Raw genomic sequence first — 20,310 nt, 5'->3', positions numbered from 1 at the left:
TATTTCGCATTTGTGAGACAGACTAGATACGTTTATCAATAGAAATTTATTGGTGTGTTTTTCAATAGGTTCGCATCAAACTAGAGACTACGTATTATTTGAAGTGTCAAGTGTCAAATTCTATTTTATGAAGTTTCGGATATAATTATGGTGCTACTATTACAATATTATATTACACTAAAGACTTGTGACAAATTTTAAAATAAATATATAAGAGAAAATATATATATATATATATATATATATATATATAAATAATATATAAATATTGGAAATAAAAAGAAAAAAAATTTAACTTTGAAATCTATGTAATATCTACTTTTATTAAACACCGCGATCGCAACCAACCATCATCCTCGATGATTTCGTTTTCTGCTAACTCCACTCTTGTTTTGCATTCTTGAATTCTCGAGCTGATCGATGGCACTTGAGACGGAGGCACGCTGTATATAGTTGTCGAGGGTAAAGGCGGCTTCGCGGTTTGCTGGATCACCCGAATGCCCATTCTGACCGTGGTTTTACGATGCAATCTCTCATCTGCTCGCTCCGCTAAAATCCACCACATGAAATATTAATAATACGTGGGATGTAATAAAGGTGAAAGCTGGCGCTAAATGCGAGTCAAGCCACAAATTCAGCTTTAGAAATAATTGAGCAAATCTTTCTAGAAAAAGAAAGCACTGGAATTTATGCTATAAATTAAAATTTTATCTTCTTATTTTTAGATTTGAGCCATTTTCTTTTTTATGAAAACTGATAATGATCCTTTATATGAAAAAGAAATTGAAGATTATGTGATTAATTAGTAAAACCAAAGTTAGCAAAAATTAATCTCTGCATATTGCTAAAAAGAAAGAAATTCAACAGATATGTAATAATAAATGTGAAGAATTCTTAAAAATGATAATGATAAGAATCAAGCTTTCTAATATTTATGATTTTTATGATTTTTTAAAGCTTTTTCTTATGGAAAAATGATTAAAATATGATCGAATGTTTTTGCTTCAACTTTTACAATTACAAGATGAATAGAAAATTATTATTAAAGACTTAAGTAGATTATTGATCAAATAAATTTCAGCTATCAATTTTGTATTATCTAATGCAAACGTCAAATTCTACTTACATATATTTGCATATTTACTTTGAGATTGAAAATACATCTCTTTCATTTATATCTTATTTATTTTTAATAAATCAATTTTTTAATAAATTAAGTTTTTAAATAAAAGTCAACTTTTAATAAATATAGTTTTTGCAGAAAATACTTGTTTGTGCCATTGAATAAACCTTGTTATCTTCTTTCGTTTAACTAAAAAAAATGTAAACATGAAAACAATATTAATACATAAATTATTTTACACTTATTGAATTTTTATAGATTGTGTTAATAATGAAAAAAAAGTAAACTGACAAAAATACAGGTAATTGTAAAAATTAGAAATCTAATAAAAAAGAGTGAAGAAAAAAAATTTTAATATTTACATATTATTATGCTAAATTGTATTTTTCTTCCGTGATCAAAGTAAATTCATCGAAACAATAGAACAAAAGTAAAATTTAAGAAAAATAACTTTCTTTTTACTTACCGACATAAGCTTTGACATCGTAACTAGTACCTATAGGTGCACCATTATATTCTTTAGCTGGTACCAATTGTACGGATGGTGGGGCTAGTGGTGTGATTTCCATTGTAAATGCGTGAGCATTAGATCCTAATCTTTTGACAAGTGCTTCCTATAAAGAAAAATCTTGGCTTAATGCACAAACGTCTCATTTTAAATGCCCATATCAAATAAAAAATTAGATAAAAATAAAATATTTTGAGAACAAAAGTTTTTTGATTTCAAGAGTGAATTATTTGATATCGTCATTTTTTCAAAATTATGTCAAAATTACCCTGATCTTTTGTATAATACTCTCCTCTTTTTTTTTGGCATATTCTTGTAAGTGATGTCGAAACATTATCAAAGATGATAGAAGATTTTATTTTAATCTCTTTTTAATATTTTGTTTCTATCTAGTTTGTAAGAAATTAGTTGGACAGATTATTCGGTGACTAATCAAAAGTTTGAGATTATGCAAATTACCGTATTGTGTCAAGATTTAAAATTACATCAGGTTTAAGATATAAAAAAGAACTTAAACTTATATTTATGAACTTATTGAAAGATAACTCACAATGAAAAAACTTGTCCTTCTTTATTTAAAGCATTTAAAAATTTTAAAAAAGTAAAAATATTTTTAATACAGTATAACATGAAAACATGAATATTTTAAAAAAGTAAGAATATTTTTAGTAAAGTGTATGTGTTTCAAAATAACATAAAAAAATTAATAAATGGTGTTTTGTCATTGATATTTATCAATGTTTTTATTATATTTGTGTAATATATTACATGCACAATTTTCGTAAATGTATTGTCGTCCTAATTGGTTTTAGATGAGTAAATATTTGTGGAAGATGATTTTATATCTATGAACGCATAAACATATGGTTCTGTTCTAAATATTATTTCTATTTAAAATATTATCAAACTCAAACGTTATTAATTAGTTACTTGCGATTAATAATGCTTGATTTTCATAATATCTTGAATAGAGATAATATTTAGACTAGAATGATACGTTTATGCATTCACACAGATATAAAATCATCTTCCACAAATATTTACTTATCAAAAACTAATTAGAACTAGCGAGATATTTTTGTGGGCGTGTGCGTATGCATTTAATGAGTTTTTCTTCGACTATCTTATTTCAATTTTCATGTTTAATTTAAAGAAGAAAAAATGTGCTTGTCAGATTTCTACGAGATGCAAAGGTTGCCAACATTTTGTAACTTTTTATTCAGGGCAATTAATTAATGTATGACATTCTTTTAATCTCAGTACAATTTTTGCTGAAGGTAGACCAAAAAATGTACGTTAGTACAGAATATTTGGTGTTTTTTTGTATTATAAAAAACTAAATTTGCGCACTAATAATTGTGTCTGACAAGGAGAGGTCATGTACTCTGCTTCACCGATTTTTATAAAAATTTTTTTGTGAGTAGTTGTCGTCCAATGAAATTTTTTTGCAAAACCATTTGATGCACTTCTCCGAATTTACAGAGAAAAAAATTCATGAAGAAAAAAAATAAGAAATAAAAATTTAACGCAAAATGTACGCGCAATTTAAATGCTCTCATAAAGAAAGACAAAAAAATAATTTTATAATTTAATTAATAATTAACAATTATATATAAACATTAAAAAAAACATTATTTATTAAAAATAATTTTACATTTTATTATATCCATAAATTGACCACGTACTCTATTTCACCGATTTTGATGTAAATTTTTATTCTTTATTTTTTTTCTTTGCAAATTCAGAGAAGTGCATCGAATGGCTTTGCAAGGAAACTTCATTGAGAACTATTCATAAAAAAATTTACATCAAAATCGGTGAAGCAGAATACATGATCTCTCCTTGTGAGTTCTTAATTACGCTTTTTGTCGCTTAATTATTATAGATTTTGTTTTGAACTGAAAGCATCGGGCGATATGCAATGAAATTCTTTTTATGCGACAAGTTTCAAACCTATGTGAAATATAATTATAGATATAGATATTTTGCACTGAAAGCAATGTGAATGAAGTGGATTTCGCTTCGTGCGAGTGTTTGTCTAAGTATGCGTATGCATACGTAATAATATTTACGTAAACTATGGTTAATATTGAAATGTTTATTGCTTGTTCAAATCTCGCTTTGAATATATTAAAAACTTTTTAATAACTAATAGTTAATAGTTATAGTTTTTTTAAACTTATTTTATTTTGAATCATGACTTTGACAATATGTGTCGAGAACAATAAAATCATGACTAGATATTATTTTTTTTATACAAATAATTATCTTATAAAAATTAAATACATAAGAATCTTATTAATTTGTTGATATTATTTATTTTACATTACATTATTAAAAAAGGATTTCTATTTATTGAAACATGAAATTCTTTCTTGAGAAACCATTAAAGATGCAACTATTTTGCGACATTTTAAAAAGTCACAAGAGCTATTTTTTTGTCATTTAAAATCCGAAATATGCTGTTTTATATTAAAAAAGGTAAAAACGAAACTTTTTTTACAGGTTTACACCGCGTTTTTGCCTTTTTAAAAATAAAACAGAATAATATGCCGAAAAATGTTTATTTTTATCCTTTTTTATTTGATTGTAACTTTTTAAGAAGGCTCAAAATAATAATTTCGTTATTCTTGAATTTCGACTTATTTTGACTTCTTCAATTCATTCTCCACATATTGGTGCGTGAGTTACGAAACTATGTGTATACATATATATATATATATATATATATATATATATATATACATTATATATGTGAAATTAAAAATGTGTTAAAAAATATAAAAATATATTTTGAATTATATGTAAGTAAGTTATTTTTGATTTATAAATAAACATTGTTATTTAACTCACTGTTACGTAAATGAACGTAATGCGCGTATTCAGTGATAAATTCTATGCAACAATAAATATCTTATTGATAAACTGATCAATTGATGTTATCGTGTCATATGTCATTAATCTATAAATAATATATTGTTATTATATTTGACTGTTTTGGGTAAATGTATCAAGTCGATGTGGTTAATGTTGAACACATTATCTAAAAGCTCTTATTTTATACAATAATATTTCCATGCTGATTTAGTCTCTTGTATATTATGTATTTTCATGTTATAATGTTGATTTTTTGAAGTTTTGACTTTATTAAATTGATTCTAGAGTCGAAAATCATTCTCTTAGAGTTTATTGATATGCACTCACATTCTGATTGACACACTTTTTGTCTGCGAGCGCAATCTTGTATGGAAAACTTCGAGCGTACAGAATTTGATTCGTACGACAGAAAAGGACCGATGTAGGTAATAGAAAAGGACAAGCGGCATTTTTTTTAAAGAAAATTTTTACATTGAATCTTTGCGTCATATAACTGTTTATGATATATGTATCTAGAATAATAGCATTTTTTTCTTGATACATGTAATCAATTATCAAGCCATCGATCAATTAAGAATTCGATCAATCAAGCCGTAGTGAGATTCTATTGAATCTAAGATCCTATTAGATTTAAGGAGATTATTATCTAAGGTACTCTCTGAATTGAGCGATTCACGTATAGATAACGGGCGGCCTGGCTGTTGTACGTATAATACTGGCTAGCCACCAGTGTCTCTTATCTCGTTTAATGATAAATTCAATTAACTTAAGTAAACCATTAAATTGTTATTTAACGTCATTATTAAATATGTCAATAAATTATTAAATTTTTATTTACTCTTAAAAAATTTTGATAGGCTATTTTCGAATAAATTCTTTATGCAATATATTAAGCATATTCTCTTGTGATATCACAACTTTTCCAAATATTACTTTTACGTTTATAAAGTATATTTTTACAAACAATTTTTGTTGTTGTTGCTATAATTGTTGATTATATTAAACAAACGATATTATTATAATTAAAAAATTGTCTTTAATACACTTTTATTACATTTATTTACATTATCACATGCGTCGTTTAACAAGATTTAAGAATAATAACCGATCTTTTTGAAAATATTACATCGATAAAAAAAATAATTGAATTCCACACACATATATAATTATAAAACAAATTTGTTTAATGCAAGAATTTTTTTCATTTATAGTTATATTTATTTAACCTATATAAAAGTCTCTTCCGAATTCTCTCACGAATTACAAATCATCCAAAGTTATTCTTCTATTTATAAAATTTATAGTAGATATTTAATGTTGACCCACAATATATTTACGATAAATAATGGTTGGTTCTTAACTGTTTTGCTGGAGAAATATTTATTCTAAATTAGAAATATATTTCTTAACACAGAGTAATAACATTACTTTGTTTTATTGCTATATCCTGCTTTCACACTGTTTGAATTTCATAATTTGTGAAAATATATGTCGCCCACGTAAACACATTCTCGCCCAGAATCCCTATTATCTCTCTCTCTCTCTCTCTCTCTCTCTCTCTCTCTCTCTCTCTCTCTCTCTCTCTCCCCCCTCCCTCTTTCTCTCTCTCTCTCTCCCTCTTTCCTTTAGTATACTATGTTGCGTCTACAGAACACCTGCGCACAGGTATAATTCCGAGCCATCTGTGAAGATAGCAAAACCAGTCCACGCTGTCTTCTCCTACGAGCTCAAGGATTCAAGACAGAATTGACACAACACATGCGCAAACACGCGTAAAAATGAAATGAAATGAAACAGATGATACATAAGACCAGGCTCGATTTCTGCTGACAAGGTTGTAAATGTCAAATTACATCGTTCCACCTGATTGCATGGAATTCTTTCGATTTTTCAGTGCTATTATTTTAAAGTAAAGTGCAAAAGCTATGCTATTGCGAACAAAATATGTACAATGCATATCTTTCTATTTGAGATTGAGATAGATTTGAAATATCAAAGTATAATTTTGACTTTTTTTAAAGAAAATTATAAGTCTAAAAAACATTTGAGTTATTAAAATAAATTTTTTAGGGTCTTTATATATATATATATATATATATATATATATATATATATATATATAAAACATTCAGTATTCACATACATAGTACGCACAATACTGATTGTGAGTAAAAAAGTCATAGTAAACATAGGTCGAAAATTCAATCGGTTCAGAGAGATATATAAACAATTTTGTATATTACTATCATGACTGACTTATTGGCCTTTATGTATTTCAGTGTTTACAAATCGCTCAGTGTTTACAAACGTTCATTCTGTGTTTTAGTATTTATCAGAAATTGTTTCGTTATATAATGTTTATAATACAGTTATATAATGGTTGGTATGCGTTATATAATGATAACTGAACTATTTTACTGGTGAAATCATTCTAAAATATGTATAGAATTTGAATGCGAACATTCAGAACGCGGTTTGTAAACACCGAGAACGTGGTTTGTAAACGCTGAAACTTGTAGAAGCCAATAGTCGTGATGGTAATATACAAGTTGTTTATATCTATGATGCGATTGAGTTTTTGATCTATGTTTACTAAGACTTTTTTACTTACAATTAGTATTGTGTATATTATTTACTATATGAATACTAAATGATTTTTTAAACACATGCACGTGCAAAAAAAAATTATTTTAATAACTCAAATGCTTTTTAAACTTATAATTTTCTTTAAAAAAGTCAAAATTATATTTTAATATTTCAAATCTATCTCTATCTCAAATAGAAAGATGTGTGTGCGTGTGTGTGTATGTGTGTGGGCGCGCGTATGTGCGGGTGTTGTGTGCATGTGTCTTAAATATAAACTATAATAAAAAAAGATTTCTTTATCATGTAATGTCATACATGTATCAAAGCAAAAACGATTTATTTAAATAAATTTTAGCAATCATAACTTTAATAGAAATAAAATAATATTCGAACATAAATATATTAGTATGCCGATGAAGTTCTTCTTTAAAAGATTGATCTGATCTTACACGCAGGAAGATAACTAGCACTCATGTTTCTTTATTACATATAATGAATGCAGCATGTAATTAATAAACTAAAAGTACAAAATTAATATACAGAATGTATTCCAAATATTTAATAACGAAAAGTTTGTGGGCACAATCAAAAGAAGAGCTCTGCATTTAATGAAATTATAAAATTTGCAAACATAAATATTGCAGATTACGTCTGTTTTTCAGATATTTTTCGTATTTGACTCTTGTATTTTAATTTTCAATTAATTAATAAAGAAGTAAATAAATGTCTAGAGATACTCCAGCGAAAACTCAAGTTTTTTTTAAAATAGTAATCAACAAGGTTATTATTAAAATAAATGTATGAAATAACTATTCATTATATGGTCTGCAATCTAATACGAATTAAAAGACATGGTGTGTTTTATTTCAAGTTACGCATTTAAACAACGAAACAAATCGCGTATATGCGAATCACCCAGTTGAATCTTGAATCATAAAATCTTAAGGCCGATCGAATTCTTATTAGGCTTCTTCGAGCTCGAGTCTGAATAATATAACTGCTTTTGTTTTTCTATAACGCAAATAATATGATGCAAAGTTTCAATATAGAAATTTTCATTTAAAACATACAAATAAAAAATACGACATATATTATCAATTGTATGTGTGCGTATGTCTCAAGTATATAATATTAATTATATTTGTGTGAAGAAAGATACTTTATTTGAATAAATAAAGCAGATTCAAAAATAATTTTCTTATTAGTATTGTGTAACAAGTCCAATTCTCTCTTTCTCTCTCTCTCTCTCTCTCTCTCTCTCTCTCTCTCTCTCTCTCTCTAGCTATAAATTTTATTGTATAATATCAATATTTTATTTTCGTTCTCACATAAAATGAAATTGAATGCAATTCAATTTCTATAAGCTTGTGCAATTATTATAATAAATGTGATACACTATTTTGTCATTTAATTAAACAGAATAAACTATAATTTATTTTTATGTGTGTGAATAGTAATGTAATAGTACTATAATAATAAATTAATATAATATATTTTTTTATTATAATTTATTTTATTGCATATTTCTAAATAGTAAAACAGCACTGTTATTATATTTGGTATTATTTTGCATTTAAAAAAAAAATTCACGATTTATTCAAAGCTGAAAGTAAGTTTAGGACAAAATTGCATACTATCGATCGATAATGCCGAAAGCATACTAAGGGGACTATCAAACAGAGCTCTTAAGAGAGTAGAAAATACGTTAACCGTGATGAAGGAAAATCTGAAATCCTCGGCAATCTCGTGTACGCAGTAAAACCACTCTCGCGGAAATACGGCCTTGACCCTGACCTGAACGATAGAAGGTCTCACAGGTCTTTCGGCAGCAATTATTTATTGTGTTCTTCCTACGCAAGCATTTAATAGTGAACATGATTTTAAAAAAAACTGTTACATGCGCTTTATACCTATTATTTAACGCGTATAAATTGTGCAAGATGACTTTCGAAGATCGATTCAGGAATAAACGCGACTCACGCGAAAAATAGTTTCATCTTTCGAGATGCATCTCAATGCGATGAATAAAAATGTGTTTCAGATAAATGTGTGTCGAAAATATATGATCCAATACCTAATGCAAACCGCTACATCAGGAGAGCAATAAAATTTTAAAGATTGATTATGATTATCGAAAGGGATTATGCGACATTGAATATGTATGTGAAAATGAATAAAATAGTATTGATGCAAACAACTTGTTGTCCATTATAAAGTAAAGGAAAACATTTCGGTTTATATTGAACGTTAAAGCGCGTCACAATTTCCACGTGTACAGTATAACATTCTCCTTTACAACCAATTTCCAGATCAAATACATAAATCGCAATTATAGTCCATTATTTCCAAAAACACAATTAACGTAATTTATAATAAATTAAAAAAAAAGCTTCACAAAAGTTACACTTTTACAATTAACGTATTATGGTCAATATCTCTTTCTTTTTTGTTTTTTATATCATTAATCTTATCTCTTTTCAAGTAAATGCAAAATGCAAAATAGAAAGATCATACATCATATAATATAGTGCAATAATAAAAGTTAATTAATAAATATTTTTATATATTTATACAGACATGTGCGAAGTCTGCACAAAAGGTCTGACCCATAAAATATCCTCAAATTATTTTCTATCAATTTCCTTGCTCATATTTATTAATTTATATTATAATTTATAATTTATAATCTAATTTATAACTATATTAAAATATTAATAAAGTTAATATTTTGTATGTGTGCACGCACATACACATAATATTACACAAAATATTAACGTCATTATCATTTTAATACAATTATACATCTATTCCAAATAATTAAATACATTCAAAAAATTGAAAATAATTTAAGATCCTATGACAAAATTAATTTTTTGTTATTCTCATTCTGTCGTTATTCTTTCATTATTTTTTCATTATTCTTTCATTGTTCATTATTCTTTCTATTCATTGTTCATTATTCTTTCGTTAAAAATGATAACGTACATCAAAATAATATGCATTGTGTAATTGTATACACGAGAAAAACTGTTGATATGGATTATAAGAGGAACTCTCGAATTCTGAATACTATTGAAAAATACACGGTCAAGTACACTGTAGATTCATTAAGAATATAATTTGAAAGTTTCAATTACAATATTTACATAAAAATGCATATTGATTCAACATTCTAACCTATTCAACATAATTGAGTATAATATTTTTTAGAGAAGACGAATAATATTAATACAATATTAATATTTTTATTATATTTTATATATTTTTAGATGTGACTCACAAAACACAATGCTTGTTAAATAATATTTCGGAAAAATAATATATATTATTGCCTGGAATATTTTTAAATTATAATTATTTATTTTATTTATATTTATTCTGCATATATATATATATATATCTTTATTTATACTAATTTTGTTGCTTTCACATAATAATTTTATTTTTTTTTCAAAAACTAAATCTAAAGAGATAAAATCTTATTTTCTCTAGAGAGAGTCTTCCATGAATGTTTTTTATACTAAAAAATATGGGAAAAGATATTCTCACTGCTTAATCGTTATTAGTGAATTTATCACTATTTTTTTTTTTTGCTTTGTTCGTAACAAGAATTTTTCACAGGCTTTTGACATTGATTACGTCTTCATTTTCACAAAGATTTTTGGTCTCCTTCGATATCTACCCTTGTCAAGAACTTCTAAAAGTTATCCACAAGTCGACACGTGTCTCTATATTGACAAAAAGTAATCAAAGGATCTATTTTGTTGCTCATATCATTGCGATGAGTTATTACTAAAAGAAGTAGAATTAAGATGTTCATTTCTTTTATGTCATATTAATTTTAAATGTCTATAGGACGATGAGATTTAATTGGGATAAATTACTTATATGTAGTTTCGTTTGGAAATGTAATTCAGATACATTTACGAATAAATGTAATATTCCATTTTCACAATTTTGATATAATTAATAAGATTCAGGCTCTTTCTCAAAAAGGCTCTTCCTCAAAGAGAGTTTCTAAAGCTCTTGATAAGTTAGGAAAGCATTGTGATGGATTATCAAAGACTACAAAGGTTTTATTGTTAAAATCACGTTTGCAATTTATTATATATAATTGTCTTATGGCGGTTTTTATTAATTTTATGCTACATAAGTATATATAAAATTCAAACATGCTACCATAATTAAATGTTATATAATATATTATATTTTTATATACATATAAATAAAATGCTATATAAAAAATGTTATATGTATGTATGTATATATTCATAATAAATATTAATAATAAATGTAGGTGTAACCTACTGTATTAATTCAAATTTATTGTATATGATAAACTAAATGCGTGACAACGAATATTTTAAACATAGGTTCTCAAATCGTATCGATACGATTTAAAAAATTCTATTGTGATGCAATGTAAAAACTTGATTAGTTTTATAAAAGTATAGATTTAAATTTATAATAATTTATAATATTTACTTAAAATAAATGTGTAAATATTCTAACATATTAAAAAATATAAAAATTCAGAATAACACCACATTCTTAAATTAATATTAGCCACAACTGTAAATTTACATCAATCCATAAATCACATCAGTTATATCTAATTTTTTCAAATATTTGGAAGCAGAGTTTTGAGAAATAGAGTGCTAACTTTATAGAATGGTATCCAAGTTTGTTGTATATTTACTCTGTCAAATTTAAAATGTAAGATTTTATAGAATGCGTCATCATAAAGTGATGAATTTAATAAAATTTATATAGAAATAATTATTATATTATTGTATTTATATAGAAATAATATTTAATAAAAATATGAATTTTTTAGTATCGCGAATATATTAATCTGATTAATATCTACATCTAATATCTAATATCAATATTCCTTTTTAATTATAACATTTTGTTGTTACTAACTTGTAAAGGCGTTGTACTTTGCTGCTGATCAGATCCTGCGTATGGTGGATATAATTGGGCTAAACACATGACTGCTTCGTTGCAAAATTTTAGGCCCATTACTTCTTCATCTTCTCTTCCATAACGGAAAGTCAATGTAACTTGACCAAACACCTGCAAAAATTACAGTTTAACTTATATTTAATACGTATTTGTTTTAATGTGTATTTGTAATGTGATCTATAGACGTGATGTATAGCTGATATATATGTGTATATATATATATATATATATATATATATATATATATACACATATATATCAGCTATATATATATATATATATATATATATATATATATATATACACACATATATATCAGCTATATATACAGGGTGAGTTTTTTATCTTGAGACATTTATAAATATCTGAAGAAATACGTATCGTAAACGAAAAACCGCGAAAAACCCCCTCGAAACCATATAACTTTTGTCTCAAACATTTTTTCGTACGATACGTATTTCTTCAGATATTTAAATGTCTCAAGATAAAAAACTCACCCTGTATATGACACAATCGAGTATACATAAATTCTTATAGGGTAAAGTAGGGTATTATGGCCATAGGCTGTATATTTTCTAATAATCGCTACATAGTGCGCTTTTTTAGTCATTATCAAAGATAATATTGTAAATATCGATTAACGACTAAAAAAGCGCATTATGTAGCGATTATTAGAAAAATTACAGCCTATCTTTTCCGTATCATACCCTAAAAAAAATATTTTTATTCTGAAAAATAGCTTGAAAATTTTAATTACCACGAGGTAACTAAATTATATCATGCGTTGTTATATAAAAGAATTGAATATATCTAGAATTGTGTGCATGAATTTTCAAATATATATTATATCTTGTATACAAAATAACTTAAAATAAGAAAGAGAATAAGTAAACTTGTCGAAATTTTGGAGACAAATACAATATTTGAATATTTATTTTCCTGCATTCTTTACGATTTACAATTAGTATATATAGTTTGCAGGGCGATTTTTAATTGTATGCGAATTGTATGCGATTGAATTAACATGTTAAAGTTTTATATTTGACAGCATCAAGTATATTTGACATTATATCTATTGAATAAGAATTTAGCAGGATTATTTACAAACTCGAAGACATTTTTGGTACGATCACTGAAGAGATTGAGTGTATATTTGAATAGTATTTTTCAAAATATTAACTCTTTTAAAAACGTTTTACACTTTTGAAAACAACTTTGTTGCCGAAATATATCATATAATTTATTGCGGATCAATTTCAACCGCGAGTGATAAATTAATAATGTCATCTCTCGACAGTTCACATTTGTTATTGATAGAAGGCATCAGAAAGCTTTTAACAAAACAATGTTATATCGGAATTTTGGAAATTACGTGGCACTATAAATGGCTGTCGATTATACGTTATAGGAACGGCAATAAAAGTAGCATTTTTTTAAAGATAAATATTAATAATAATTGTTTATATTTTATTTGCCTTACCTTTTTTTCCTGTAAGTAGTCGGGATCGACCAAGAGAACACCTTGAAGTTTGTCGATTTTGGTTTCACTGACAATAAGATCCCTACTGGCTAGGTAAAGTGTCAATTTATTGTTCGGTGATAATTTCTTGTATACTCTGCAGATCAGAAAAGGTTCCATATATTAAAGAAAGATGAACTTAAAGGTCATATGCACTCAAAAAAATAGTCTTGCAATTATAGTAAAAATATTCTGGGTGCGTAAAATTAACCGAGATAGATAAATGATTAGCAAATACTGTGATACCACGTACGTTTTGTACTTAATCAATTTAAATGACAGAGACGGAATTTATATCTGTGTACTATTAGTGTAATTTGGATAGAAAATTTTTCTGTAGTGTTTATCTTGTTAAGGACAATTATATTTGTGATTAATATTTGACAATGGGATCTAAATTTTCTAGTATTGTTAGAATATTGCTATTATAAATTCTATATGTGACAAGCAATATTCTAGCAGATACAAAAAGTAGTAATAAATTTTAATTGTGACATCTAGAAATCTATCTACATTAACAAAATATTTTTTTGAGTGTGTAGTTATCAGATCTGCGCGAATGGTATTTTGTATAAAATAATAGAATTTTTACAATTCCTTCTTCATTCTATGAAAAGAAAAACTTAAGCCTCTTGGAAATAGAATGTATGAAAGTATCTTATAAATTTATTTATCGAATTTAGAGCTTGATTGTGTATATATTTCATGATGAAGATATATGTAAATTATATAAATAATTATATAAACAATGTTTAGTATTTGACAATTTACGTGTGTTATACGTATATTTTGTAAACTTAAGGTATAAAGTCAACTACAAATGTAATACACAATAATATCACGATTCCATAATCTAATAAAACTTTTGACAAAATTAACTATCTTAATGATATCGAAAAAAAATTTGAAGTCTAAGATGCAATCTATCAATTAATTCATCTTGTGTTGAAATCTCTAATTTTTTCGAATTGTTACAGTTATTTGGAATTTAAAATGAGAGATTCATTACGTTATGTTTATTTATTATTTATCAAGCGGGCTCATTATTATTTATTAATTTTATCGGAATTTTGTCTTCCTGTTCTACTCGATATCAACTATATTCATTTATAATAGCACATATCGTAAAATACGTTTGCATACATTGGACGAATATGTTTATTGCCGTTTAAATGCACAGTCGATTATACATTATTACTAATCTAGATATGTGAAGGTTGTATTTGATCCCAAAGCTTTTTCACGAAGGGGTATAACAATTCTAGTATTTTATTATCTCTATTATTTAATACGCAACAATTAACTAGAATTAGTGATTACGAGCTAATTTATTTGAATAATCATTTGTAAATTAAAATATGATTTTCGTATTCTCTTGAAATGATTTGCCTGCAACCGTATACATTTGCTTTTCAAATCTATTTAAATATATTTGATGTATTTAAATATCCATAATTATTTAACATACATGATATTTGTAATAAAATTAGCTGTAATGAATTTAATAATGGTTATTTGATATTTCAGTTGTAAGATTCACAAGGATTAGTTAAACCGTTTATCTCAAACGCTATTATAATTAATTAATAAGGGTTAAATCTCAATCGCTGTTATGATTACATCAATATGCATCCGAGAACGGTGAACCATGATTAGCTTAATGAGTTTCTGTTAATCTAACATTAATCCCAAAGTAAATTCTAACAATAAGTAATTTTCGTGTAGTTATATAAATTGTACATCACGTTGTCTGAAATTGTTATCACATTTTAGTGTTTTTAATAACTTTTTTTCTCAACGCGATTATATTTCTGACATGTAGAACAAAAATATTAAAAAATGAAATTAAGAAATTCAAGAAATTTATATTGTTAAAATTGTGTACCTACTTCTTTCTGTAATTATATTATTGATAGAGATATTGGCAGATGAAATTAAAAAATTAACATCTATGATCAATATGCGATTGGGGGTTGTGTATATATATATATATATATATATATATATATATATATATATATATATATGTGTGTGTGTGTGTGTGTGTGTATATACGATTATATCATATATTATAAATATCTTTAAGTATTATTTCTTTTTTAATGAAAATGTCATTTAATGCAAATGTTAATTAATGTAACTGTGTCTTAAACAGCATGCATCTCAAAGTATCAGCCCAAGGCTTTAATTAAACTCTAACAGAATTCACTATACAACGGATTGCATTTCTTTCAGAGAGAGGAGCCACATTTTTAAATTAAACGAGTTTGAAAAACACTACGCGCATTAATCAAACTTTAGCCAATATAATATCGGAAAAAATATTTGAAAGATATTTACGATGTACGAGGCATTAAAAGATTTATGACGACCTAATCATATTTCGTTGAGATTATATTAAATCTCTTTTCTCAAAACTTCTTGACTCTCTTTTCATGCAAAGCATAGAATTATTCTTTGCTAATTATATTTATTATATATATATATATATATATATATATATATATATATATATTGATTACACAAATATTATTCAGAATATTCGGGCAGTATAAATTTTTCCAAATTTTAATCTTTATTTAATTGTCAAATCTCAGACTCTGTTAACGCAATCTTATGTATTGGGTTAATTTTGGTTGATGATGACGTTTTCTAAACATTTTATCACATATAGAGGCATATATAGAGTCAAATAATATAATATAAACGTTTTAAAGCATAATATACATGCAAAATATGCTTTAATAAAAAAACTTTCTAAAGAGCATAATGCTTGGCAAGAAAAATGTGTTAAAACTTTTATTTGAAATAAAAAGCTTTTTGTGATACTACTACTGAAAATAATAATAATAATAATAATTTTATGTGACTTAAAACCGCTAATTTTCTTTCATAGAAAAAAATATTTTTTTTCCTAAAAAGTTTTCTGTGTCATTGATAGTAATTTACTCTAGAATGATAATCTAATTCCAAAGGGCGGAACTGAATGTAATTTGATGTATATGCGGCGTGGTGTCAGAAATGCTTTAACACAGGAATTTATGCATATATCGAAACACATGCATTTTCCATATAGGAAGATGCAAAATATATAAATGTGCCAATATGTGCATAAATTTATGTATTAAGGCATTCCTGACGCCGATTCTATTTTTGTTGGGATTAGAAATTCAACATATCGATATTTTATATACATATCAGCAAATATTTTTAAATGTGTTTATCCATATCGACGAAACGTTATATTCAATGTGAGCGGTTTTATATGAAAATCCCTGGTAATATAGGTTATAGAAATATACGTATAATCTCTGATATTAATATATTCTTTTACGTTCGAATTTATACTATTTTATTATGTTGTGCTATTTTCATTAGCGTATAAACGAAATTATTATAAGAGATTTTCTCGCTTTAGTATAAATTCATTGTATAAATATCGTCTCTCTAGATTTTATTTCTACGAATTACTTCACACACAAACACAATTGTAGAGGTTCAATAATACTTTTTCTTTTCTCCTCAAGCTGATTATAAACACATGCATACAGAAAAATCAGGTCACGGTTTTCTCACGATTTTAATTATTCAATTTCCCAGCTTCTAATGACATTAAGAGAGACACAGTGTCTGGCGCCAAGTTTAGGTACTCGGTGTGTATTTTACGCGATATAATGCGTATTATACTAGTTGAGAGTACCTTGAATTATCGGTCCTCAATAACAACTAAATTAATCGAAGTTTTAATAAGCTTCATCGAAAGCTTAAATATTTTATATTACGAAAATATTTTTACATTTGTTCTATGTATATCTTATAAATGGAACATATGATGCAAAGTTCTTGATATGAAAAATGTTTAAAAAACGTTATCATCAATCAAAATTATCTCAATGTGTTTGTGTAGAAACGATGTACGGTTGAGATATTTGATATAAAATTGCACGTGGCTTTGAGATTTGACAAAATTTGACAGCTCTGAGATTTGATAATTAAATAAAGATTAAAATTGGAAAGAATTTATATATTCTCGGGATATTCGTAATAATATTTGTGTGATCAATTTTATAACGATTTATTTAATGAGTGAATAGCAATACTTGAAATTAAAAAATATGAAAATAAAAAAAAATATTTAAAAAATATTAAAAAAATATCTATTTAAAACAAACATGTAACGTTACTTAAAAAATTAAACATTATATATTTCTTTGTTTTAAAAGTATAGTTTACATTTTTCTTCTGGATAGCATTTGCAGATAGTTTAATCAGGTAATTATTTTGTGCATATTATTTTTTATATACACACATCACATCCAAATAGTATTTATTACAAAAATAAATTATCATTGTGTACGTATATATATTTTAACGTGTGCAGAATAACTTGCGTATACTCTCATACGTTACTATACTACAACATAATTTGTGTAATATGAAATTTTATAAAATAATTTGATTTGTTAAAAAACAGTTTAAATTGTGAGGTGATTATATGATTTAATTATTCAAAAATGCTGTATAAAAGAAAAATGTATAGCTTTACTTTTTTATAAACAAACTTTCTGCAATGTTTAAATTAATAATTTTGAACTCTCTGTATACTTTTATTAAAATAATTTTAATTTTGCACAACTATATGATTATTACCAAATATATTTATATTAAATATTCCTTTACATGTATTTAATATTAAATGATATAACTTATAAATTGTATATCAAAAATAATTTTCTTATAAAGTTGTTATAATAAAGAAAAGAATGATATCTTTAAAATATCTTCACTTTTTTAAAAAAAAGGCCAAGTTTATTGCGTTAATTATTGAAAACTATTATATTGTTACAAAAAATAATGTTATTATATAAAAAGAATAAGTTTTTTTATTATTATATAATAAAAATCTACTCCTACAAAAATAATGACGTCAGTAAATTGCGCTAACTAGAGTAAAACAAACTTACAAAGTAAAGTATAAAAACACTTGGCATGCCTCCAGGTTGCATTAAAACATATTGTCCCACATTTGTATTGTTCAATGTTTCATATTATGTAGAAATTATTTATATATAATACAAGCATTATTATATTAAATATTTACATTTTATATATAAAATTTTATAAAAAACACATGTGTGAAGAAAGGTATATAATAATTTACGAGCCTTTATTAAAATTTCAATTATTTATGAGTACATGTACATTTATATATTATCCACATATATTTTTATTCATATATGCACATTATATACATTACCTACATATATATATATAATTAATAATAAATATATAATATATAATAATCTAACAATATAAAATAATATATATATAATTTAAGATAATATACAAAATATTTAAAAGGTTTGCGAAATATTATTAAGAAAAATATCAAAATAACTTATATTTGTAAAATGTATGCATCTTCTAATGTGACTTGGGCAAGCGAAATTTTTATATTTGCTTTGGTAATTTGTTTCATTTCAGATGTAATTTATTAGTATCATTATTTTTGTAGGAATAGATTTTTACAGTAATAAAAAAAACTGTTTCTTATATAATAACATTATCTTTGTAATAGTTTTTTTATAATTGACATATAAACTTGATGTCTTTTTTTAAGAAGGTCAGTTTTTAAGGATATAAAGATGATATAGAATATATTTCGAGTCACATTAATTTTTTACTAGAGTCTCACATTAATGTTTTACTGTAGCGATATTATAGATAAAACAACGCAAATAATCATAATGAGTGTTTTAATAGATCTCAACATTACGAATTTTGATGCTTATGTCTTTATTCACAGTAGTTATTTTTGTCACACAGACATGATTTATTAAATACATGATGTATTAAAACATTAAATTTCAACTATGTAAATTAGAGAGATTAAACAATTTATATTTTCTATTATCTTTAAGAAAAAAAATTATATATATTTTAATAATATTTTTATAATTATTTATAAATTTAATAAAAAAAAGAGTATATAAATTTTATACCATATGCGCATGTGCGATATAATATGCTAAAATACTTTTTTAGACTACTTTAGAGTTTCTCTTCAATAATACAAAAATAGGCTATAAAAAAATTATAAAACAAAAATGTGTGTATATGTACAATTAATTTCGATTCTTGTTTCTAATTGATTGACATTTTATTGACATTACCTTTGACTACTGAATGCAGAATCCGATATGTGATCCGGGCTTGTGTCTTTTCTGAAATATAGAAGAAACGAATTACTTATTAAAGGATAGCATTTATTTTTAACGCGAACAATAGGAGAATTAGATTAAACTTTGCAACTTTCTGATAATATCCTGAAAAAGTTATATAAAAATTTATATTTAGAAGATATGACATTTACTATTGCAACACCATTAACGTAGCGTTCATGAAAAATCTCAATTGTTAACATTTCGCTTGCTAACAGTAGTATCGTACAAGCTTATTTATTTCTTCCCTATTTCTCGGTTGTTCAGTGGAAAAGTTTCATACGTTACGTTATACTTTTGCAGCAAAATATTTACATTTGTATTTCGATTTTTATTTGCCACTCTTTTTTTATCTAAAAGAAAGTGGTTTATTAAACACTTTAAATTCATTGACGAAACAATTTAATCTAATATTTTAATAACATAGAAAAGAATAAATATTTTTTTAAAAATTGAATAAGTCTTCCTTGGTTTGTAAATTCTTTTTTTCTGTTTCTAAGATATTCTA

The 20,310-nt window shown here is 25.2% G+C and overlaps 2 protein-coding genes across 9 annotated transcripts in view; one reads left to right on the top strand and one right to left on the bottom strand.

Moving 5' to 3' along the window:
- The window catches only part of LOC140666241 (sex-regulated protein janus-A), an 82,461-nt gene that overhangs the window by 15,823 nt on the left and 46,328 nt on the right, over positions 1–20,310 (top strand). The gene's annotated exons all lie outside the window — the stretch shown is intronic.
- Positions 1–20,310, bottom strand: part of LOC140663641 (phosrestin-2) — a 62,005-nt gene that overhangs the window by 12,305 nt on the left and 29,390 nt on the right. For all 8 annotated transcript variants that reach the window (XM_072887964.1, XM_072887973.1, XM_072887983.1 and 5 more), the window contains 5 exons: positions 19,755–19,805; positions 13,543–13,678; positions 12,021–12,173; positions 1,590–1,737; positions 349–549 (listed from right to left, as the gene is read on the bottom strand). In XM_072887964.1, coding sequence (XP_072744065.1) covers positions 349–549; positions 1,590–1,737; positions 12,021–12,173; positions 13,543–13,678; positions 19,755–19,805 — 689 coding nt within the window. The remainder of the gene's footprint in view (positions 1–348; positions 550–1,589; positions 1,738–12,020; positions 12,174–13,542; positions 13,679–19,754; positions 19,806–20,310) is intronic.

Source organism: Anoplolepis gracilipes, chromosome 1 (genome assembly GCF_047496725.1).
Source record: "Anoplolepis gracilipes chromosome 1, ASM4749672v1, whole genome shotgun sequence".
Taxonomy (NCBI): Eukaryota; Metazoa; Arthropoda; class Insecta; order Hymenoptera; family Formicidae; genus Anoplolepis; species Anoplolepis gracilipes.
Note: the sequence above shows the minus strand (reverse complement) of the source record. Positions and strands in the feature narration are given on the sequence as shown.